This window comes from Nyctereutes procyonoides, unplaced genomic scaffold, assembly GCF_905146905.1.
Source record: "Nyctereutes procyonoides isolate TBG_1078 unplaced genomic scaffold, NYPRO_anot_genome, whole genome shotgun sequence".
Classification (NCBI taxonomy): Eukaryota; Metazoa; Chordata; class Mammalia; order Carnivora; family Canidae; genus Nyctereutes; species Nyctereutes procyonoides.
The window spans coordinates 63,915,515-63,929,388 of record NW_026575051.1 but is presented as its reverse complement, the minus strand read 5'-3'; the positions used below and the strand labels follow the sequence as shown (position 1 = coordinate 63,929,388).

The window sequence follows — 13,874 nt, the reverse complement described above, 5'->3', positions numbered from 1 at the left end:
TGACACCATTCAGAAAAATTCACCCCAAATAAATCAGCAATTTATAAACAATGAAATGCACCCCAAAAATGCTCATACAGCATTATTTGAAATAGCAAAGCATCTGGAGGCAATATTAAGTTCCATGGAAAAAAGGTAAAATAAATGATTTCTTGGAAACCCCAAACCGTGTAGTAACATCAAAAGCATTAATGGCATTAAGGTGGTGGTTACTGAACAAAACAGGAGGCCTCTCTTTACCAATATGCTTCACTTTCCTTACCCTACTCCTCCTGAGTGCATCTAAATCCCCACCCACCAGAATCTGATAGTCGCACGTCACTGAGAGATGTTGATCAAAGGATCTTCAGGGAAAAGGGTAGGGAGAGAGAAAAAGGATTGAGAACTACAGTTTTTTGTTTTGTTTCTCCCTTGAGTAGTAGAGCCCAACATGGGGCTTGAACTCGCAACCCTGATATTATCATGATTACAACTACAGAAAAAAAGCAGACTGGGCTATGGCCAAGATGGAGCAGAGGTTTCAAAAAATTAAGAAAGGATATCTCATGACGGTGGACTGGGATATGTTTAAACACTGCTTTATTACCAATATTATTTGAGCAATAAATGAAAAGTGCAGGTAAATTATCCCACTGACTATGATGTTTTTAAACAAGGTTCCTCACATCTTCCTTAAGGTTTATCACATTATCTACTTAAAACTATTGAAAGATAAATCATTTGGAATCCCAATGATCACTGAAGTCACTCAGAAATGTTGACTTAAGAATCAAGTGGCATTTTCCTCTGCCAAAAACTGTTAGTCACTCTTACTCATTCTCATTTTACAACATCTTAATCTCCCTATTATACCCAAACACCCATCTCTGTTACACAAATAGGGTTTTAATCTTCCAATTGGAAGATACCATTAACTACATTTTTAAAAGTAAAGAAAGAATCATCAAATCCCAACAGCCAGAAAGAAAGATTGACACAACTTCCTCATCAACAAATAAGGGACCAAGAAATTTTAGCCAATCTCTAAGGTGGCCTCAAGTATCCACTCTTCTGAAACCCACACGAAACCCCAGAGTTGACTTGCAACTGAATTATTTGGGGATTATTTATTTTTTCCAACATGGAGCTCCTATAAGCCACTCTAGGTAATCAGAACTCACACAGCAACCAAAAAAAAAAGTAAGTAGAAGAATAATCTGTTCACATAGAATTCATCCAAATCAAGTTATTAAGTAAAATACATTTGGAGATGGGGAAGAGGGACAAGAGTGAGAAATTAACCTTCAAGATTTGTTATGAAAAAAATGATCCATCAGTTAGAATGTTCCTTTTTGAATTCAAGTGTATGAACACTTAAGTGATAGAAAATATATCTATAGAGCGCCAATCGGTATTTTTCCTCACTTATTTCATAAAATGAACTTTTCTCTCAAAGAAAGAAACATCCCTGGGGTTCAATAAATTTGGTAAACAAATCAATCATCTTGGGTTTTCCCATAACCTACCTGGACCACATGTCTGATTGAACCAATCACCACAGGCTTAGTGGACTCTGCTTCCTCGTTTCCTTCCAAAATATCTTCTATACCCCAGAGACCAGAGAGTTCCAATTCTCCTTCTTCTAAGGGGATGGAGTGCCCTTCAAAATTTGGTTTCTCATACAAAATCCAACTAAGAGTAAAACACAGCGAAACTATTAGCTGGTGTTGGTGAGAAAGGTTTTGATGATTCAAATATTCTAGCTAATAGCCTTTCCCTGCCCCTGTCCTCTCTCTCCCTCTCCTTCTCCTCTCTCTCTCTCTATTGTGACCAATTATTATATATATACTGTGGCCAATTCTCTAGTAGTTAAGTGTATAAATTCTCTCTAAGACTTAATTTACTGGGCATAGTTAAGCCTCTGAAAATCCAAAAACTGTATCAGGATCTTAAAGAACTTTTGGCTATCCATTCGAACATCGTAGAGTCACTAATGTTCTATAGAACTCAGTTGGTGAACAGTTGTAAATACTAATACATCAGATGAATGGACTTTTTCTAGAATTCTTTTTTCTCCTTGTACATGTAGAAAACACTTCTGGGGGGCATTTTACCTATATTTTAGAGCCATATCAATGGACATATTGATATAAAGTACTATATGCATGTTAATGGAGAGTATTTTAAAAATATCCTTCCCCCCAAAATAAATAAAATAAAAATAAAAATATCCTTCCCCCAAAAAAAAAACATCCAAACAGTAAAAAAAAAATCTGTTCCTACATGACAATGCTGTTCTTAGATGCTTACGCTATTTTTTCTTTAAGATTTTATTTATGTATTCATGAGAGACACACAGAGAGAGAGGCAGAGACACAAGCAGGCTCCAGGCAGGGAGCCTGACATGGGACTCGATCCCGGGTCTCCAGAATCAGGCCCTGATCTGAAGGGAGCGCTAAACCGGGGAGCCACCCGGGCTGCCCAGATGCTTATGCTTTTAAGAGAAAAGCTAACAAAAGTTGGGGAAAAAAAGCACTATTATATGAGAAAATTTATATTTATAAATTTATATAAAATTTGTTTTTAGTGTTATTTTTGGTCTCCAAATTTAAGAGCCAAAGCTAATTATATTTTTGTAATGAATGTGTTGAAGATATAGAAAAATGTTAAAATATCTAAAACCTAACAGGAAAGATGCTGCATATTTAACCAAATGGAAAAAAAAAAACCTTACTAATTTTCTAAACCACAAATTTTAAAGCCCAACCTTCTTTATTTCAAAGAAGAAGGTATCAAAGATAAGTCTTTATGCCAGATAAGTGATTTATTAAAAATGTCTTTTCTTAATTCAACTTCCTGTGTATTTCCTAGAAGCTGTCAACCTGGTAAATAATTTTTTCACCAGGTTCTTTATCAAAACCATCAGTTGCTAAAAAGTTGGGAAATAAATTTTAGGTTAGTCACAATTTGTCTTTTCTTAAAAACCATTTAAAATTCTACAAACATGACTCGTGCAATTCTTTCCAACCTCACTGAAAATTCATAAACCAGAAGTGTTAGTATGGACTCTGCTGTTCAGTAGGGCCAGCCAGTGTGATGTGGGGATATATGGGAAAACGACAGTTGTACTGCTGCACTTGCCTGACTTTTCTAGCCAGGCATCGCCTCTATAAAGCAGAAGCATGGTTAAAAATTGTAATTTTTTAGAGACGAATTTCTGGTAATACTCACTAAGAGTAGGATTTTCTGCTCTTTCCATTACTAAAGGCATAATTTTAAATAATTTCTGAAGACCAAAAAGGTAATTAAAAATGTAAACCACAAACCCTCTAAGTCAGGAACCCAAAGCACCATTCTTACCATCCTCTGACGACCTTGATGATTACCACCGGAGAGAGGCTCCAAGAGCTGCAATCCTCAATGTCACTGAAAATTTCAATGCACTCCTCAGAGACATCCGGGTCCCTGTAGATCACTACCTACAAGAAAACAAAAGTGGAAGCACATGGTTGAACGTTATCAGAACAAAATAAAAGCTGGCCTAGAAACAGAACATCATCTTACCTTTCCGGGTCGGGGATTGATTTTATTTGTAAGACTTCCTCTAAGCATCTGTAATCAGATGAACAAAAACACAACAAATTAACACTGTGTAACAGTGTAACACACACACTGTCTGTGTAACACTCTCCGGAGTTTCTCTGCTCACGATCCTTTAAGATCATATTCATTTGCCTCACAATGTATATCAATTTTGAAACAATCTGCCTTGATCTGTGCCAAAGCTACGTTAAAGCTCTCTTTGAGTTTACAGTACTAAATCAAGAGTGGTTTTGGGTCCTCTAACTAAATATGGCATTTTAATTTCTCCTCATTTGTTTGTCTGTTTTTACAGAGAGGAGGAGAGAGGGATACGGGGCTCCATCTCACCACCCTGAGATCGTGACCTGAGCCAAAATCAAGAGTCCGACACTTAACCAACTGAGCCACCCAGCCACCCCTCTATTTCTCCTCGTTTAAATGCCTGGAATATATCCACTAATCTAGAAAACTTCAGGGCCCAAGGGTTGGAACTATTTTTTACATCAGTTCACAGAGTAAGAATCCAGCAAAGAAATTTTAAGTCAAATGATCTCTGTATAACGTCAAGTAAAGAGAAACTATAAAGTATTAATCATGGATCTAGAAGGAGCTGCATCAATTTCATGTGTTCATAGACCCACCTTGTCTGAAACTATAAATATTATCTTTTCATTGTAACATCTGACCATCACATAATAAGTATTAGTCTCAGTAAAGGGGTGTTTATGGAATATATCACAACAGACACTGCACATTGTATACTTGATTCTCCCTTCTTGGTGGACAAAATACATTTTTGTATGGCTCCCAACCTAATCATTTTCGAGAACATCTGACGAGACCAGTAGAACCAGAAATACGTAAGATAATAAAAACAGTAATCACACATGAAAAAAATATTATAAAACACGGACTACTTCCAATGCTGACCAGGATGCTTATTCTAAGGACTGCCTTTGCCTTTGATCTAATCACTCTCGCACCAAACCATAGCACAGTATGTCCAAGACCACAGAAAGGCCTCACTAGAAACATTACTAAAAATCAAAATGGCATCTACTTATTTATATATGTGCTTATTTAGAAGTGGATAAGCTGAAGACAAGGCCTGAAATTTAAAACAAAATTCAGGTAAGATGATAAAGACAGAATAGCTATAGAATAAACAAAGCCCAAGACCTAAGAAAACAACAAAAACAACAAAAATTTAAACATAAAAAGACCTAGAGAAAGTAGAAAACACTTTGTTTCTCCTTTTTACTCCATTTGGCTCGATTTTTCAAGGGATTCCATAGGGAAACTGTGTATTTTGTTGTCAGACTCATCAGATTGCTGTCAAGTAAGAGAAGTGATCTAAGAATGATTTAAAAAGAGAAAATAATAAAAAAAAAAGAGAGAGAGAGAAAATAAGGCTGTACTGAATGGCGAGTAGACCAGTGGAAATTCTGTGCTTGAGAGGAATACTTAAAAATCTTATGATTTCTGAGTGCTATGGGCTGATTCAGTGTTGTTTGTTTACAGCAGTGGTTCTCAAAGTGTGGTCCTAGGTCCCCTGGACGATCCCCAAGAACCTTCCAGGAAGTCAACGAGGTCAAAACTGTTCTCATGATAAGAAGAGGGTATTTTCCTTTTTCAGTCTCTCCCTCACAAGCATGCAAGAGACTTTTCCAGACAGTCCAGGACGTGTGATGACATCATTGCTCTGATGGTTAATGGAAGGCGTGCTCCTGTGTTCTCACGCTTTAAGTTTTTCTTAGTGTTAATTTCTGATATAATAAATTTGTTCAATAGGCATAACCCATGTAAACAAAAGCCCTCTGGGGTCCTCAGTAGTTTTTAATTAACAAAGGTGTCTTGAGACCAAAAGTTTGAAAAGTTTTGAAAAGGGGGATCTGAGCTTCTGCTGGACACCCACCCGTGCATTTTGAAAGAGCTTCCAAAATTATATCCTATGCTAGGCTTGAGCAAGAGCCCACGCAACAAACGGAAACACACTGCAGTGTCTGTGTAAATCAGGAAGAGGGCACGGTATTTTCTGACGGACTACGCTGTGCCGCATGATGGTCTACACTTGCCTGACAGCCCGGTCCACAGCGTGAGCAACAGGAATGCATTGGTCCGTCCACTCCTTTTTTGGGGGCTAGCGGAGCTGCCCTCTAGAACTTACTTTCTGCCCGCCTCAGTTTCCTCCCTCCACTTGAGTATCAAGCCCCGTAACAGAAAGCCACAAAATTCACGCCAAAAACTCCCTAAAAAGAAACAAACTCTGGAAGCCAGATACAAGAAGATAGAGAAATCCTAACCGTCCTTCAAAACCCTATTTCGCTGCCCTCGCTACAATATTCAAGGAAAGATCCGAGGTGGACCAAAACTCTCTATGTCCCCCAGCAGCTTTGTAGGAAAAAGTGTTTCCCTGATGAAACTTCCAAATAAAGAGAAATTACTTCCCGAGTTCCAGGGGATAATCACCTCGTTACTTAGGGAAAGAAAGAGTGGATCTTACACATCGTAAGAGAAGGGTCAGGAACAAGATTTCGTGGCGGGGCTTTTCTGAGTACATGAAGCAGCTTTACAAATCTTCAAAATGCTAAGTAGAGCCTTGAGCATTCTTACCCAGAACTAGGTAAGAAAAAAATCAAAAAATAACCTTGTCTGTAGAGACAAGGTAGCTTACCTACACCTTTCAGATTACAACACCTTAAGGTACTTAGAGCGTATTTTCCCCACGAGAGTAGCAATACCTTGGGGACAGAAATCCTAGTACCTCTCTTCTTGGCCCCCAGTTCTTTGTACACATAGCGGGACCGCAGTGTGACAGAGGACCAGAAACCATCGCACGCACGACCACTTAAAACAACAACACGAACCGCTCACCGTCCCTCTCCCCTCTCGTTTTACAGACCCACCCAACAAATGGTAACGCGTGGCTACTCACGGTTGCATCTGATAATGACATTGCAGAAAAAGACACGTTTGGGTCGAACCGGCTGGATTTGAAGAGACCCATGAAGTCCGCGTCGCTGTGTCCGGGGTTGGGCAGGCTCGACTTCAGGACGCTCTCGGCGCGATCGTTGCCGGTCTTCGGTTTAGGAAACTCGGACAGTTTGGCTTCGGGCAGGTGTCCGTTGCTCTGCGACCCCGGATCTTCTTTGGTCTCCTCCCTGGGCAGGTATTTCTCCATGTAGCCTGGACTTTTCAGACCCGAGAGGGATGCATTTGTCGCGTCGAAACCGAAGACCCTGAGGCTGCCGGGTGGGAGGCTGGGCCGCTCCTGGTCTGCCCGGCAGGGCGGGGCGCCCTCTGCCCCGGGCCTCGGAGGCCGAGCAAGAGAACCGCTGCTCCGGGCAGCGCCGAAGCACGTGCTCATGGTGCTCACCGACGTCACCGACGGAGAAAAGACTCTGTCTTGTGCTGAGGGCAACATGCTGGAGAAGAGCGCGCTTTTCTCCAGCCTCGATCTCTTCACGCCGCCGCTTGGGACATCTCTGTTCTCTTTGTCCTCGGTCTCGGGGCCCGTGGGAGGCTCAGCCTTCCCGTCCGGGGCCGGGACCGACGACCCGAAGGGGACGCTCTGCTCCGTGGACATGCGTTTGCTCCTCAGGTTGGATTTTGTGTAAAGACTCTGCATCAAGTGCAGGGCCGGTGACATTTCTGGGGGGCTGTCCTTTTTCTTCCCCAAGCCACAGGTGAACACGTTGGGATCTAACACCTTTTCCAGGTGGTCCTCGTGGATGGGCGGCATGACAAAGGGAGGGGCGGGGCAGCTGGGCACCCTGGCCTTCTTCTTCTTCTGGGGCACACAGGCTGTGCTGTCCATGTTTTTGATGATTTCAGTGAACTTCTCCATGTCGGAAGAAGAGTCCAGCAGGCTGTCGTCGCCCCCCGCGGGGCCGCTCCCGAGGCTGGCAGGGCTGTCCGGGCCGCTCGCCGCACTCGCGTGGGGCCCTGGAGCGCCGCCCGGGGGGCCGCCCGCGCTGGGGTCGCCCTGCAGGGTCGCAGGTCGCAGGTGCTCCCCGGATTCTGCAAGCGTGACTTGGGGGCCAGGTTCGGCTGCGGTTTCCTCGCTGCGATGGCCGGGTTTGGGCGCCGTGCCCTCGCGGCCCGGGCCTTCCTCTTTCGGGGGAGCACAGCTTGCGACAGAAACCACTTCGAGTGGATCGTTCTGACAACTTGGCAGCTGGGCTCCTCTGACTTCGGGGCCCTCGGAGATGACCTGGGCGCCTGCATCGTGGGTGCTCTCCACGGGGAGCATGAAAGACCGGACGTGGACAAGGACCGTGGATGGGCACTCGGGCCCCACGGCCTCCGGGCCGTGCTCTGCGGACGGAGGAGGCCTCGCTGCTGCCCCTCCTCCTCCTTCAAGCTTGGAGGGCTGCACTGTCCCACCGTTCTTAGGTGACGGGGGCAGAACACAGCCGTTATGGTTTTCTGACGCTTTTAGATCAGTTCGTGGGAGACCGCTTATGGGAGCCCGAACACATGCGCCTTTGGGTGCAGGCTGGGAGGGAGAAGGCCCGTTAGATGACTCAGCTGGGGGCTGTGAGTCAGATAACGTATCCTGTGGCTTTGGTGCGGCCGGTGGGGGGGGCTCTTTGGTATCAAGAATGGCGGGAACGGCCTGTGCCGGATCAGTCATATTTTCAAGTGCAAGTCTTTTGCTCCCCGCGGCCTTTGAGTCATCCTCTCCTGAGGCCTCATGGTCCTCGACAGGATTCAGAGCTGCGACCACTGCTTCGGGAGGGCAGCCGGCGTCTGTGTGCTCTTCTGCTCTAGCACTGGGGTGAGGTGGAGGGCCAAGAGCTTGGCCTTGGGGAGGCTGGCCCCCCGATCCCCCGGCACTGGGGCTGCCGGCTGCTGGGGGGATCTCCTCCTCAGTAACTCTGGATTCCGTCGAGGTTTCCTTTGCCAGCATACCATTCTGGTGACTGTTTGGCATTACTTTCTTTTCAGATTGCTCCATCTCTTTGGCTTTCTTGGCTAAATTCAGCTTCGCCCTCCCAACAAACGTTTTATTACAGGAGGCAGGAGGGTTCCTCGTACTTCGAACATCAGCATGTCTTGGGCTACTACTGTTGGCCCTTTTGTTTTCAAATAAGGAGATTTTGTTGGCAGTGTTTCCTTTATGAACCGGCTGGCTAAATGGATTATGCTCGTTTCCCGAACTGTCAGGATTCTTAGGAGTTTTAAGATTTAGTTCCACATGTTTGGGCTTGGCCGGGCTGCAAAAATAAAGCAGTAAGATAAAGTTATTGACCTAGTTTTGAAAAGCCAACATACCAATTTACTACGAAACATTTATTATTATGAAAAGCCAACATCTCTCTGGTAAGTAACATTTGTTTTTTATGAGGCTATTTTAAAACAATCCTAAGTACACTCAACTATTTTTAATGGAGGTTTTGCTTCTGCAGGATGGATGAGAAAATTATATAGCTAAGAAAGTCAAGAGGTGGGAGGTTAGCAAGTTTATCGAGTACCTAATATGTGAGCACGGTGCTTGACACTAAAGTCAGAAGACAGCTTAGGGCTTGAAGAACATGAGGTTGAATTTATATATTTGATGTACTCCTTTATTTTGAATATGTAAATGATCTCCCCAAACAGCAGCTGTGTATTTTTATTTTATCATAATTTTTAAGCATTATTTCAAAAGGCTAGATTATAAAAATATTTATCTGTTATTTACCTCTTTGAATATTTTATTCCCTTCATCTTCCTTCATATAACTTTACTCTGATTATACAAGTGTGTCCACTACAGATCATATGGAAAATATAAAAATGAAGAATCACTCATACTCCTACCACTCAAATAATCTCCCTGTTAACATTTTAGTGTACTCTTTTTGTATGCATGGTAAAATACTTTTAACAGAATTGGAATTGTTCCATTCCATACTGTTTCAGATTTTATATTTAAAAAAAGATAAATTAAAAAAAGATAAATTAATCTTATCTTTCACATTTTTAACATTTTCATGTTACTAAAAATTTGAAGTTTTTCATAATGCCTGCATAAAAGTTTAATCATATGGATGTACCATAATTTACTTATCAGTTACTCAATTGTTGGTGTTGTTGCCTTTTTGGGGGGGGGGGCAAAAGGCATCTCCCCTTCTTTATAGAGCGAGGGCTCTATATTTCTTGGTTATTACTGCCTACTGGAAATCATCTTTGTTTTCTTTCTGTTTGACATTAGCCAGCTCTGGTCCTGGCTCTTACACTGATGTGTGAGCTTGGTCAAGTTAACTCACTGGACTCACTACCTTTCCTATCTAGAAAAACCAAACAAATCGATAGTTTAGAACAGAGATGTTCCTCTCCCCACCACACCTTTCCCAAGTGATGGCCGAAGGAATTCTCTCCAACAGCGACCGAGGGTCCAAGAGCGACCGAGGGCTGGGGCCAGCCACCCTCCTCTCGACCAAAGTCACTTCTACGTGTCACTTTTAAGCTTTCCTAGAAGAATGGGCTCTGAAGCTAAACACAACACAATGTCTAAACCATACATCTAGTGGTTTCTAAAATGAGGAGATAATAACCACTAAGAATCACTGATTGACACACACTTGAGAAACAGTGTACTTGCCTAATGTACTAGTTTAAACATTCTCTTTTACAACGAGGAAGTTGAAGCCTAGGGAAGGCAGGTAATTTGCCAGAAGTCATACTCCTAGTGAGAGACAGGGACATGATTTGAAACCAGGGGTTGTGGTTTCGGAGGCTATGCTCCTGACCACTCTACTCTTCTGCTTCCCCAGACCTCAGTGACTAAATCTGGTCCTTTCCAGCTTGATATATTCAAGAGGTTAATGAATTATCGTGAGAGCTGTAAGATTAAGCGATCAAACGTTGGAGGCTACCTTGATCATGAAAAGTGGAGAAGCACAGAAATCTCACTGCTGCCTCCACATGGATTCATTGGCCTTCAAGAAAGAGGGGCTTTTTGAAGGAACAGGCAATATGACTTTGGGTGAGACACCTTATCCTTCTGGATAAAATGAGAACACTGAAAAGACTTGAGAAGTCTTTCCAAAATATAGCATTAGGAACTTAGATTTTTATTTTTAGGAATTCGATTTAAATACTAAATTTCATATACTCTCATGAATTTCTCTTAGGCACTGCTCTCTCCAATAGCTCCACAAAATAGCTAGGCTCCCTCATGGTGGGCCCATATCTTAAATTTAAAAGGAAAATTAACATACACACACTACCTTGAAGACTGAATTCTAAAACCAATGGAGTTGAAATGGAGAGCTTACAAATGCCATCAGTTAATGAAGGATGTTCACATGCCAGTAAATACATATTTAAAAATTTTTTCAGGGGATCCCTGGGCGGTTCAGGGGTTTAGCGCCTGCCTTCGGCCCAGGGTGTGAACCCAGGGTCCCGGGATCGAGTCCCGCATCGGGCTCCCTGCATGGAACCTGCTTCTCCCTCTGCCTGTATCTCTGCCTCTCTTTCTCTCTGTGTCTCTCATGAATAAATAAAATCTTTAAAATAAAAAAAAAAAAATTCTCACTAATCAGCTCAAGCAACAGTCAAACATCAAAGTATATCTTATGATGTCAATGGAAAACACTACAGGTTAGCCAACAAGCTACCTTAACGACAGGAAACACATCTGCACATTAAAGATTTACGCCGAGATCAAAATATGTTTTACAACCAAACTTTCTGTGCTATTAAGTTCTGCTACCAAGAGTCACTACAATTAACCTAGCTCATACCGATTAAAAGGAAGGCTTCTCTAATTCCTGCTTTGTGTAATGCCTTTATTATAATGGGAGAAGGGAAAACCATCTGATGTCTTAAAAGCTGTGGCTAGGAGAGGAAAACTCTCCTTATTCTAAACATACCATTGTTAATCTCAACATTCAACACCTGGAACAGAACTGAAGACATAATTTTTCTAACAGCATCGAGAAACAAACAAACAAAACAAACAAAATAATTTACACTAAAACTTCAGATGCAAATTGCTTTTTAAAAATAATCGGTAACGTTCCTTCTTAAAATACCATCAGAGGAAAAAAAAACCGGAAAGGAAATCCATCAAACAGAAAAAGACTAGAAGGAGTTAGTTTTCCCATTTCCACAGACTGCCAATTCACCAAGCGTGAGGCCTGGTGGAAAACACAATCAAGCCAAATGCCTTGCCGAGGAGAAATTTTAGGTAGAAAGTGATGGGCACAGAGAAGAAGACGTGGTTTAGTTCACAGAAAACAGGACGTGCAGAGTTTCGTTGCAGGATCGCTCCCCAGGTTTGTTTACCCTACACCTTGCAACATTTCTGGTTTTTCCACTGGCGTTCTCCGATTGGAAGGCAGGAAAGGCAGGTAAGGGCGTCCTTAAACAGCTCCGCAGTAACGTTTCTCTAAGCTCACTCTTAGGAGGTCTGAGTGTGCAGTCACCCTGGCCTTCTACAAATAATGGGCATCACCCACTCCGATTACTCCTCTGACACAGCCGTTACAGAATAAATAGCTGACTTTATCAAAGGTCTCCAGGTTGGCAGCTGGTGAGGTAGCTCACATTACTCATTAAGCAGGTTCTCCCTCACCTGTTTACCAAACAGTCCTCCTACTCTAGAGCCTTACTTCTCCAAGAATTCAGATAGAATGAAACCGTTTGGTTTAAAGATCAAAATGCTGTGAAAATCCTGGCTCTTTCAATAAGGAATGAATGTAGGAACAACTTGGGCAGTTTATATTTTTATTTTTATTTTTTCTTTCGATTTGGGCAGTCTAGATGCTCATGTTTCACAGACGCTCCCTGGGAGGTGGGGCAGTGAGCCTGTGGGAAGGGGAGAGGGTCTGGGGCTTTACAGAGACCCCCTCCTTACCCCAGCCACCTTCCCAAACCCCGTTGAGCACCCCAGCCCAAGCTCACCTCCAAAAAGCCAACTGACTTCTCCTACTTTGCGCTTCCCCAGCCTTTACAGCTCACAACCCAGCGAGCAGTTCCCTGGGCCATCACCTCCTGTAGTTATTTGTCTGCATCTGGCAGGCCAGAATGGGCCAGAAACTCCTCAAGGACAAAACACTGAGTCACACTGCGAGTTTCCCCTCAGAGCTCCTGGCCCAATACCATCCATGCACAGAAGTCACTCAATAAATATTTGGAAAAAAAAATCAATGAATTTAACAGTAGGAAGTCAGCCTGTTGAGCTTGATTCTTCCAACGCATCCTATCCTTTCATTTAACAACACCCGCCCCCCTCCCCGCCAGGACACTGCTTTTTCTTCATTTCAATAACCAAGAATTACTTTTCAACCTGGGAGCAAAAATACCAGTGACCTCCCTAACATTCTAAGGAGAGAAATGGGGGGGGGGGGATGTTTAAGCCACACTGAGTTCCAGAAAAAGTTCTGTGAGTTCTCTTAGACTCACAGCTGTCAAAGCTCCAGGGTCACACTGAACGTAAGCCGGTTTGCTCCGCGTTTCCAAATTTGCGGCACAGAAGGCCCTACCCAGGAATGCGGGGGTGCATTTTGAATAAAAGAACTAGCCCCGGAGGCACCTGGGTGGCCCAGGGGGTGGGCGTGGGCCTTTGGCTCAGGTTGTGATCACCGGATCCCGGGATTGAGTCTGGCCTTGGGCTTGTTCCCTGCAGGGAGCCTGCTTCTCCCTCTTCCCGTGTCTCTCTGCCTCTCTCTCTCTCTCTGGGTCTCTCATGAATAAATAAAATCTTAAAAAGAAGAATTAGCTCACATCAGGCTAAGGGGTCTTCTTTCAATCGAGTAAACATTGAGTCTCAGGAGATTTTTACAGCCATCAAACTGAAATACTCTATCAAAACAGTAATTAGCAACCCGACTGGCTTCCCCAAGTGTCATCTTCTTAACCTGTGCTAACCAGCGCTTCACTGTCTTAGTTGCAGTGTGGAGGGGGAAAATTCGTGCACAGACCCAGCTGCCCCGAATGCAGAGACCCCCGCGCCCCCCAGGCCCCCGTCCCCCGCACATCGGCCCACAGCCACAGCTCCACCAGCAGACCCCTGCACAGCTGTGGGCACAGCTGTGGGCACAGCCCCCCCAGCCCCGCCCCCCCGCACCTGCGGACGGCCCCAGCCCCCCCAGCCCCCCCAGCACCTGCGGACGGCCCCAGCCCCCCCAGCCCCCCCCGCACCTGCGGACGGCCCCAGCCCCCCCAGCCCCCCCCGCACCTGCGGACGGCCCCAGCCCCCCAGCCCCCCCCGCACCTGCGGACGGCCCCAGCCCCCCCAGCCCCCCCAGCACCTGCGGACGGCCCCAGCCCCACCAGCCGCCCCCGCACCTGCGGACGGCCCCAGCCCCCCCCCGCACCTGC

The 13,874-nt window shown here is 44.3% G+C and overlaps 1 protein-coding gene across 1 annotated transcript in view; it reads right to left on the bottom strand.

The window, feature by feature from the left end:
* CRYBG1 (crystallin beta-gamma domain containing 1) overlaps positions 1-13,874 on the bottom strand; it is a 199,972-nt gene that overhangs the window by 33,022 nt on the left and 153,076 nt on the right. The window contains exons 4-7 of the mRNA XM_055329591.1: positions 6,497-8,780; positions 3,544-3,591; positions 3,340-3,458; positions 1,506-1,671 (exon numbers count right to left, since the gene is read on the bottom strand). Coding sequence (XP_055185566.1) covers positions 1,506-1,671; positions 3,340-3,458; positions 3,544-3,591; positions 6,497-8,780 — 2,617 coding nt within the window. The remainder of the gene's footprint in view (positions 1-1,505; positions 1,672-3,339; positions 3,459-3,543; positions 3,592-6,496; positions 8,781-13,874) is intronic.